This window comes from Nuphar pumila, chromosome 3 (assembly GCF_984573655.1).
Source record: "Nuphar pumila chromosome 3, dmNupPumi1.hap1.1, whole genome shotgun sequence".
In the NCBI taxonomy this organism is placed as follows: Eukaryota; Viridiplantae; Streptophyta; class Magnoliopsida; order Nymphaeales; family Nymphaeaceae; genus Nuphar; species Nuphar pumila.
Genome location: NC_143251.1, coordinates 126768308 through 126779237, shown reverse-complemented (window position 1 = coordinate 126779237; position 10930 = coordinate 126768308). Strand labels below are relative to the sequence as shown.

Below are 10930 nucleotides of genomic sequence, written 5' to 3'. Positions count from 1 at the left end.
TTAAATGAGTTTTTCAAGGGTTTTAATTTTATTTTTAAATTCTGACCATAAAGATGTGACCTGTAGACTTGATTTTATAAGGAACTCTGGAAGAGTTCCATTACGACCCATGGGTGGGTAAATTTTTGAGGCTCCAAATATCACTTTTTTCATAAAAAACACATGATCCAAGCATGGATTCCTCGTAAATTGATTATGCCCAACACGTTTATGAGTCAGAACTGGGAATATGTCTCATTCCTGTTTCCCGTCCTTTCAGCCTTGTTTCGTTGACTACCCAAGAGGGTGATAGTTTGTAATTCTTTCATTCTTTTAATATGAATTAAGGTAACACCCAGCGTTCTTTTAAAAAAAAAACTTGCAACCCAAGCCGTCTTGATTCCACCACGGACCCAGACACTATTTAAACCCGCATTCTAAAACTGAAACCAAATCAGAGAATCCCAGAGAAAAAAGAGAATCAACCGTTTCCTTTGTCACTAAATCAAAAGGGCAAACCTTGTCTTCTTCTTCTTCTTCTTCTTCTTCTTCTGTGGCGTCATGGATGCCAAGATTAGCAAATTCTTCGAATCTGTGGGTGCTTTCTTCACAGGTGGAGATCAACTTCCCTGGACGGATCGGGCCATCATTGTTGTGAGTCGTCTCTTTCTTTTTCTTTTTCTTTTTCTTTTTCTTTTTCTTCTTCTTCTTCTTCTTCTTCTTCTTCTTCTTCTATTTTTTTCTTTGTTTCCTGTGTACCAATTTTCCCATTCTTCAAAAAGTATACTCCCCCACAAACCCTAAATCCGTAGAAAATGCTTCGTTGATTCATTCTTTTATTTTTCTTTCTTTTACGTTGGTGGTGTTTCTTTTTCCTTGGGGTACCTCGGATTCAACTTTCTTTCATGCGGTTTTTTGAGAAACGTGTAGCGGAATTAGTGAAATTGGTTGTTGGATATTCATGGTTGAAGAATTTGGGTTGTGTTGATTTGATGATTTGTCTGTCGGCAGTACGGAGATTTGATGTTTAGTGGTTTTGATTTGTTTTTTTATTTCAGATTTGATTTTGGCTTGCTTGATTGCAGAAAATTTCTGGTTGTTTAATCCCCACAGTATCTTATGATAGGTTTATGAAACCCGTTTGATTGATTCCTGAAAGATTTGCTTTCTTCCTTTGTGGTATGGTTTTTTGACAGAGGACTCTGAGTCTAGATCACCAATCTGTACCTTGATAGTATGGGAATAATAATCAAACCTTAATCTTTGGGGCATAAAAAGATAGACATGATTGACCCTTGTGCATTGTTAATTTGTTATCATGTCCAACATGCTAGCTGCATTGAGAGATCGTACTCATACTCTAGTTACAGGCGTACCCATGAAACGACTGGTATTATCTGACATTCGAGAAATTAATTTTTTGGTTGTTTTGTCATGGAAATATTTAAATATGTCCAAGAAATTAATATGGTATATTATAAACATGCGGGAAGAACTCCAAGAATCTAGTGAAATTTTCTTTTCTTGAGTCCTGCATACACTATCATAAAAGATTGGTAATGTTTTAAAACAATTGTTACCTATTTGTAGTGCTTCTGCTTACACGCGGGTTCTTTTGTATGCTGCTTTGATAAATTTCCAAAGATTTTCCCTTCTTTGTCTTTTCTCACTTATTTGTTTTCTCTTTTATTTTCGTTAGTGAATACCTCCTAGTGGTGTCTGTGGTTTATATTGTAAAATTAGTGATGATCATTCATCCATGAATTTTTCATGAGATTTTCATTTTTTTATCTTTTTCTATGGAAAATATTTAGACATTTAAGAGATTTGAAACCTTAAAAGATATGAGAAACGGAAACATTTTAAATTATATAAAGAATAAATGGATTTAATTTTCCTAATAAAAACATAAATACCATATCTCCTATTTGGGAAGAACTGACCTCCACATCTGCAGTCACATGCTCTGCTAGAATTAGTAACTAACAGTTCATGGCTATTCTGAGGCTGATTAATATCTGAGGACCCCGTGACAAAGAGAGAACTGTGTTGAAAAGTGATGGATCATAATTCTTCAAACATGGCTTGTGGTATGCACCCAGTAAACATGGTCCCAAACACTTTGTATTCTGGTCCAAGGCCTCAAATGTTTGGATGTTTCCTACTCAGAAACTAAGCTCCCAATGGCCGCAAGCTGGTTGGTGACGGAATTCATCTTGTGTAGATACTCAACCATTTTACAAGTGTCGCATCAGAGTACAAACCTCCTCTTTAAGCTGAAATATCCTCGGCATTGAGATCTATGTAAACCACTTCTGAGGATAAGGTGGTTGTCGCATACATAACGATAGCTTGATTATTCTTCACCCTAATCCAAATGTGCTTGATTGGGTTGCAAAACATCTGAGTTGGGACCTTTCTCTTCTGTCTCTTCACAGGAAAGGTACTCTTGCCGGGCAGGGATTAGAATCATTCAGGGATCCCATTAATCCCAAACTACAAATAAAGGCATTTGTTTTTTCCATGTGAGGGAATTAAAGGAATTCAGCTTTTCTGCAGCCAGCTGAAGCAAAACAGATGAATTAACAGAGGCCATATGTAGGATCATGAAGGGTAGTTTGAAAAATGAAATTTAGAACAAAGAAACTATGATCAAGGAAAAATATAAAGATTAGAACATGTATAAAGAAATCATGTTGAGGCAAGAATTAGGCCTGAAACCTTGTTGATGTCAGCCAATCATGACTCATGACATCAACCAACTATAAAGCTGATATTAGCAATGGTACGATCTAGAGTTGTCAGTCAAAGAAGCGAGAGCGGGAAGCAATTCTGGAAGCGGAAGCAGGAAGCAAGGCACTCTTTAGGAAGCGGAAAGCGTGGGATGATTTAGAAGCGAAGCAGGAATCATCTCAGAAGCGACCTAGGAAGTAAGGGGGAAGTGAAAAAAGAGAAAAAAAATAAAAATACAAAAAAAAAAATTGAAAAAAGGGGGAAGCGAGCTTCCCAAAAAAAATTTGTGCTTCCCAGCACGTTTCGTGCTTCCGAAACACGCTTTGGGGAAGCACGCTTCCCCACTCCCTATGGTGCTTCCGATAACTCTGGTATGATCCTTTGGGGTGTGATTCTAATGTGAGAATAAATTATCAAATCTGATGATTTGATCTTATATTAATGGTGCACCAAAGAAGGAGGTATAGAGAAAAGAAAATAAGAGAAAAGGTGGGTTTAGTGAGAAAAGTGAGGTTTTCATATATTGGGTTCTCCTAACCATTCATATGGTGTGGACAGTGCTGATTGTTTATGTTTCAAGTGATGTTTGATAAATCTAACCCCACAATGTGTTTAGCATGACCTATTTGCTAGGAATTGACTATTGGATTGCATCTTTTCAATGAAAAAATATGATTTTATGAGTTCTTGAATTTATGAAGATCTGAGTTGTCAATTTTTGAAACTTTTTTAAAACCTGCTCACATGTCAAAATTAGATGATTTGAAACCTATTCCTACTAAATAGACCATGGAGATCACGTATGTAAGGTTAGATTCCAGAAACAGAACTAAAAAACTGAAAATTAAGGGTGTGTTTAGGTTCATGTGAATTCTTAGGAATGAGAATTCACTTTTCCCTAGATACAATATTCTCTTGCTTGAATGTTGTATTTTTTCAAGAAAGAGAATTCTAAAAATTTAGAATTCATCTATTTAGAGTTCCCACCTAATTAGGTGGGAGCCCTAATTTTCCATCTACTGAGGTATTGGGGGGTTCCCTCCCAATATCACCCTCGATTGTCCTCTCTCACTCCCCCCTTCTTGCTCGCCCCCCTCCCTCCCATTCTTCCTTTCTCGCTCCCTCCCTACCTACCTCTCTCGTCCTCCTCCTCTCTTTATTTTTTTTTCTTATTTGATTCCTATCCTCCGAGCGCTCCGCATTCCTCTTCGACGTGATCACTACCACCGCCGAGCCCAACTCCATCCACCTGATCATCTATCTGCCTTGCCCTCATCGTCGTCATCCTCTTCATTAGTGTTGTTGGACGAAGGGGAACGAGAGACCGTCAAGGAGGTTGAGGATAACAGAGAGGTCGTTGAAGGCGGAGATCATGTGACTGCTGATGGCAATGGTAGTGGAGGAGATGGTGAGGTCTTTAGTGAAGATTTGGTAAAGAAAGGTAGGGGAGACGAATCAGGACAAGTAGCAAATGAAGAGAGAGCCGTCGCAGATTGGACGAGGTACGGGTGGATGTACTCCAGCTGGTCGCCGGAATATGGGCAGAGAAGGGTGGGTTGGGGATGCTTGGAGATTGGGTAGCTGGGAAAGGTGGTTTCGCTATGGAAATGGTTGTGGTGGTGGAGATTGTGGTTCGAATGGGTGTGACCAAAATAGGAATGAGAGCGGTGGGGATGGGGATGGAGATGGTGGTGGTGATAGTCGGAATAAGATCGGTGGTGGTGGTGGTGGTGGAAGATGAGGGTTTTATTTTTTGGTATATTGCAAAGAATAAATTTGGAATTAAAATAAAAATTCTCAATGTAATTTTTTGAGCATGCTTGGGCTATCCAAACAACAGAATTCTTAAGATTAAGAATTATCTTTCTTCACATTTTTATGAAATAAGACTTCTCTTTCCATGAGAATTCTTCTCAAGTGAATCTAAATGCACCCTAAGACTATCCACCCCCTCTTGTTAGGAGGAACCAATCTCTCTCTCTCTCTCTCTCTCTCTCTCTCTCTCTCTCTCTCTCTCTCTCTCTCTCTCTCTCTCTCTCTCTCTCTCTCTCTCTCTCTATATATATATATATATATATATATATATATATATATATATATATATATATATATCAATATTTTGAAAATATTGTGATATTTTTTGAGAAAAACTCTTTTTTTTATTTCAAGTTTGCATTTCCTATTTTTTTGTTTCTTTTATATTTTAAAACCTTTAAAAGATCCTTCTTTATATTTTTGAAAAAAAATAATGCAAAACTTATTATTTTCTTAGTTTTTTGTTGTTATTTATATTTTTTTTAATTTTTTAAACTCCCGAGGTATTTTTGAAAATTATCAATTTTTGAAAATCTCTCCGAGAAATACTCTCGGCAAGAAATTACCTTTAACGATACAGGTGACTATGATATATATATCTAGAGAGAGAGAGAGAGTGGAGAGTAGGTGCCTACCAAAGTTAGGAGCCTACCGCAAGCAAATAGGGGTTTTGGGGTGATTTTCGCAAATTTGACCCCACAAATGTGTTCAGTATGGTTAATTTGCTAAAAACGATACTTGGATCATGCTTTTTCGATGAAAAAACATGAATATTTCATCTTGAATATTTATGAAAATTATAGGCCGTTGATTTTTCAAACCTTATAAAAACCTTTGCACGTGTCAAAATTGGACAGTCCGAGTCCATTCCTATATAATCAAGTATGTAGAACACATATGTATGGTCAGGTTTGAGATAAACATTATTAAAAAAAACCTTCAGAAGCTCTGTAGGCACGGATCAGAGTAGGGGGACCGACCAACCAAAGGAAGGTACAAACCACTGCCACTGATATTTTGAAAATATTGCGATATTATTGGCTATTTCAAGGTAGACGATAATATCAGGAATATATCATGATATTTTCAAAATATCGCATATCGCCAAAAGCAAAATATCGCGATATTTTTTGAGAAAAAATATTTTTTTTATTTTATGTTTGCATTTCCTATATTTTGTTTCTTTTATATTTTAAAAAATTTAAAACATGTTATTTATATTTTTGAACGAAAAATAATGCAAAACTTATTATTTTCTTAGTTTTTTTGTTATTATATATATATTTTTTTAAACTCTCAAGATTTTTTCAAGATTTATCAACTTTTGAAAATCTCTTCGAGAAATACCCTCGCCGAGAAATTATCTTTAACGATATAGGCGATTATGGTACAAACCATCCAAACTATTTTTAAAAAACATATTTAAAAGCATTTTTTGGCAAATCCAACCACACAAATGTGATCTTCATGGTAAAAAAAAATGTAAAAAACAACTCTTATTGCGAACATTTTGATACATAGATTGGATTTTTAGGATCTAGAAAACTTCAAAATTTTCAAACCATTGATTTTTAGCACATTATAAAATCATACGCATCAAAATATTTGCTACACGCGCTGGTTCTTAGGTTTTTGACCATGGAGATATTTGTACGGTGAGATTTGCCAAAAGACACTTAAAATCGACTTTCGAAAATAGTTTGGATGGCTTGTACCTTCCTTTAGTTGGGGCGCCCCTTGCCTATATATATGCGGAATTTTTTTCCACAAAAATACCATTTAGCAGCGATTGCAAACGCCGCTAAAGGCCTTTCTTTTTTTACACAATGCATGCACATCTGACGGGAAGGGCATCAGACGTTACGCCCTGTCCTATATATATATATATATATATATATATATATATATATATATATATATATAGGAAAAGTGGTAGTTGCCTAACAATTTTTAAGCCTACCACTAGTGAATAGGGGTTTTCAGGTTGTTTTTTGCAAATTTGATCCTGCAAATATGTTTGTCATGGTTGATTTGCTAGAAAATGACACTTGAATCATGATTTTTCGATAAAAAAAGATGATTTTTTAAGCATTGAATGTTTTCAAAAATTTTAGACCATTGATTTTTAAATCTTATAAAAACCTAACTGTGTGTCAGAATCGGACAATCCAAGAGTCGATTCCTTTAAAATCAAGCATTTAGATCATATCTGTATGGTCAGATTTTAGAAAAAATAATAAAAATCCTTCCAAAGCCTGCTAGTCTGGCGGTAGGCTCGAAAAGCGTTAGGCAGCTACCACTTTTATATATATATATATATATATATATATATATATATATATATATATATATATATATATAAAGAGAGAGAGAGAGAGAGAGTAACCCAAAACAGTGGACGGTAATTTGTCCACTGTTGGATGTGAAAACGACCTTTAGCGACAGTTTTCAGCACAAAACATTAGCAGTGGTCAATGACCACTGCTAATTCATGCAAATCAACATTGGACGTGCGCCTGACGGCTTACCTGTCCACTGTTACGGGTTTTCATACATATATATATATATATATATATATATATATATATAGTCAGTCATATTGTTGGGTGATGTCATCAGACATGATTGGCCACCCAAACTGACTCTTTTTTGCCAACAGCTTCCTTTCTCAAGCCATTCCGCTCCATGCATTTATTTAACATTATGGAGAAATAGTATCTTTGGAGCAGTTTTCATCATTTTAGTGTGTTAAATTCCTTTATTTTTATTTCTGCATAAACCTTTTATATCCTTCCTGCAAATTTTTCCAGGTTTGTTTTAATATTTTCAGTGCACCATTTCATTTGCAGTTACCTTTTAATTATGATATTTGTCTATTTTAATTACATTTTCTTCTCTGTGTTATTGTAGGGCTGTGAGAGAGAAGTTTCAGAGGGAGCTGGCATCTCAATTGAAAGAAAGAATGAAGGCATAATGAGGCTGTCTTGGGCTCTTGTTCATTCGACGCAGCCAGAGGATGTGCAACGTGGAATTGCAATGCTAGAAGGTGATAGTGTTGTTTACTTATTAATGTTCAAGTTCTAGAATCTGTGGTAGAGTCTATTTCTTTTATCTTAATAGGTCTTAAATTCTTTGAGTTTTCCTTCTCTTCCCTCTATAGTGTTGCTTTTATTTCTTGCAAAAACATTGTGTAGCTTCATTCAATTAGTTTCATGGTTTAGATCATTGTACTTTTTGGAATCTTGGCCCTTATAAAGCTTATGTTTTCAGCTGCTCTGGATAGCTCTACCAACCCTCTCCAAAGGAGGGAGAAACTTTACCTTCTGGCTGTGGGGTACTACAGAAGTGGAGACTACTCCCAAAGTCGGCATCTTTTGGAACAATCATTGGAGGTATTTATGGTTTTTTGTTTTCTACTAGTAATTGAACTTGAAGGTTGAAGCTACAATAAAAGTCCAACAGTTATGAATTACTCAGAAATCAACCAGAACTCAAATTGCTTTGCCTGTTGAGATGTTGATGCATTAGCACTCCATGCTGATGGTAAAGAACCTTGAGATTCACTTATTTATAGATTGTTTGGGTAACGTTGTAGGAGCCATTTGGATCAAACAATACATACATGCATACATACATACATGATGTTACATACTTTCTTGTTTGTGCCTTGCCTTGATTAGTGCCGTTAATAGTGTTATTGGTACACATTTATAAGAAATGCAGACAAATGTTTTAGGACTCAATAGTCACAGGAAAGCATATAACTTGATAAACGCTGTTGTGGTTTTTTGTAATTTTACAGAAGTACCCTGCATGGTGCAGCTAATGTACTGTGAAACCTAAAATTTATTATTTGTTTGTAGGGCTAGGAAACAAGCTGAGCAGCTCATGGTTCTTGGTGCAGCTAATGTACTGTGAAACCTGAAATTTATTATTTGTTTGTAGGGCTAGGAAACAAGCTGAGCAACTCATGGTTCTTGGTTCAGCTCACCATGAACTAGTTCATGTTCGGTTCATGCAGCTGGCAAGCCGAGCCACGAGCAGCTCGTTAACAAAAAATGAGTTGAGCACAGACAATCGGTTTGGCTCGAGTAAGCTCGTATAGAATTTAAGTGCAATAATTGTTTACAAAAGCACTTTTGTACAGTTGGTTAGATTACAAGGCATGTGAAAGAGGTTTGAAGTTCAAATCCCATCACTGACAACATTAACTTTTATGTATTTTTTACACGAGCCAGCTCATGGCTCGGCTGAGCTTGACTCGTCTACCTATGAGCATGAGCCAGACTTGGGCTGTGTTAAATGGTAAATGAGCCGAGCCTGAACAAGGTGGGCTCGGCTCGTTTACCAGCCCTAATTGTTGGTGAAGGTTGGTATTCACTGTCTTCTATAAGCTACGTAACATTGTACAATCATGAGAGAGAGATGTCTTGTATCTAATGCTAGTAGCCGCAATTGGGAGATGAATTTAGATTATGCATTTTCGGATGGGATTTGCTTGACCTTGTAAATGTTGCAAATGATAAACCTGGATATTGCAGAAATGACAATGCACAAGGTTGTTCTATGTTATTTGATTGGTGGGGTGGCAGCTCTTACCCTTAGTGTATATTTAATGCATATTTTATGATTATGGTAGGGAACATGGTATAGTTTTCTGTATTTTTCTTGCTTTATTTTTTGTTTTCCAAAACTGAAGTGTTTTGGCACCATGTTTTTTCAGATTGCGCCAGATTTCCGCCAGGCTCTGTCTCTTAAAAAGGTGGTTGAAGATAGAATAGCCAAAGGTGGGGTTGACTTCTCTTTGATGTTATTAATTGTATGTCTAGCATGATATGTATAAAGTTTAACAAGCTAGCAAGTAATTATTTTTGAACAGATGGTGTGATCGGCATTGGCATCGCAGCTGCTGCAGTAGGACTTGTAGCTGGTGGGATTGCTGCTGCTTTGGCTCGTAAGAACTGATATGCCTCTGTCTGAAATAGGCTATAGTATAGTAAATAAATGAAAAAATAATGAACAGGATGGAAAAGTAAAATAGGCTATGAATGTAAATTGAAAACTCATGAAAGTCGCAGAGTTGACTCCTTTCTACCGGATACCACTGAACTGGTTTGATGATCTCTTTTTGAACAAGGTAGTTCCTGAAGGTTGTTTCGATTCATTTTAAAAGAAACAATTGTTTCATCATTTCTTTGATATCTTGTATCAATTTTTTTTTCTTTTCCATTCTTGGTTTATCAAATTCGCCCTTAGGAACCTGGCATGTTTTCTTCTTTCTGTACTCTTTTCATGCAAATGCGCATTGGTTCAATTGGTTGAATTCCTTTTACTTAGTGCAATTTGAAACGAAATGATGATGATGATATTAGTCAAATTTGAAACTTTCATGTGGATCGATTCTAAAATGATATATATATATATATATATATATATATATATATATATATATATATATATATAGAGAGAGAGAGAGAGAGAGAGAGTAGGTGGCTGCCTACTCCGTTTTGGCCTACCACCAGCCTACCAGGCTTTGAAGGGTTTTTTCTATTTTTTCTAAAATATGACCATGCAGATGTGATCTACATGTTTGCTTTTATAGGAATCGACTCTTGAATCATCTGATTCCAACACTAGAGTAGGCTTTTATAAGATTTAAAAATTGATGGTATACAATTTAAAAAATATTTAATGTTTAAAAATTCATGTTTTTTTATCAAGAAAAACATGATCCAAGTATCATTTTGTACCAAATGGACCATGTTGAACACATCTACAGAGTCAAACTCTGGAACACCTATTTACTTCTGGTAGGCTCCAAAAGTGTCAGGCAGCTACCACTTTATATATATATATATATATTAGAGAGAGAGAGAGACCCCACATACGTCCAGCATGATCCATTTACTAGGAAATGCACTTTTGACCTAGTGCTTTCGACATAAACATGTTTTTGGTTAAACATATGGATCATATCTGTAGTGCTTGATCCACAAAAAAAAGATCAAGAAAATGTGATGGAACAAGTTGGTTCTATTAAAGGGTACCATACAGTCGAGGGTAACCAGTGTTTCCCTAAAATATAAATGAATAGATGCAAAAACCTTATGGGGGTTAAAAATGATCTTTTGCTTAACAATCACTCGAGCAGAAGGCACAGAATTGAAAGGTAAAATGATCTTTTCCAAAAGGTAATTCCCAGATTGCAGATCCTAGAATTGAAAGAGTCAGGATCGGGTGCAATATGATTGCACAGATTTTGTGCATTAAGCACCTGATTGCCCTCCATCAGGACTTGGGCCCCACAACTGACAGACCTGTCCCCAAGATGGAGGGTGATCAGGTGCTTAATGCACAAATATTTGTGCAATCATATTGCACCTGATCTTTTCACGAATTGAAA

The 10930-nt window shown here is 36.0% G+C and overlaps 1 protein-coding gene across 1 annotated transcript; it reads left to right on the top strand.

Annotated features, from left to right (window-relative positions):
* The first annotated feature begins 461 nt into the window (after positions 1-461).
* LOC149843684 (mitochondrial fission 1 protein A-like) lies at positions 462-9726 on the top strand. The gene is made up of 5 exons (XM_090001890.1): positions 462-633; positions 7438-7573; positions 7798-7919; positions 9251-9314; positions 9407-9726. Exons 1-5 carry the CDS (start codon positions 541-543, stop codon positions 9490-9492), a joined length of 501 nt encoding a protein of 166 aa, XP_089858016.1. The 5' UTR covers positions 462-540; the 3' UTR covers positions 9493-9726.
* Positions 9727-10930: the final 1204 nt, after the last annotated feature.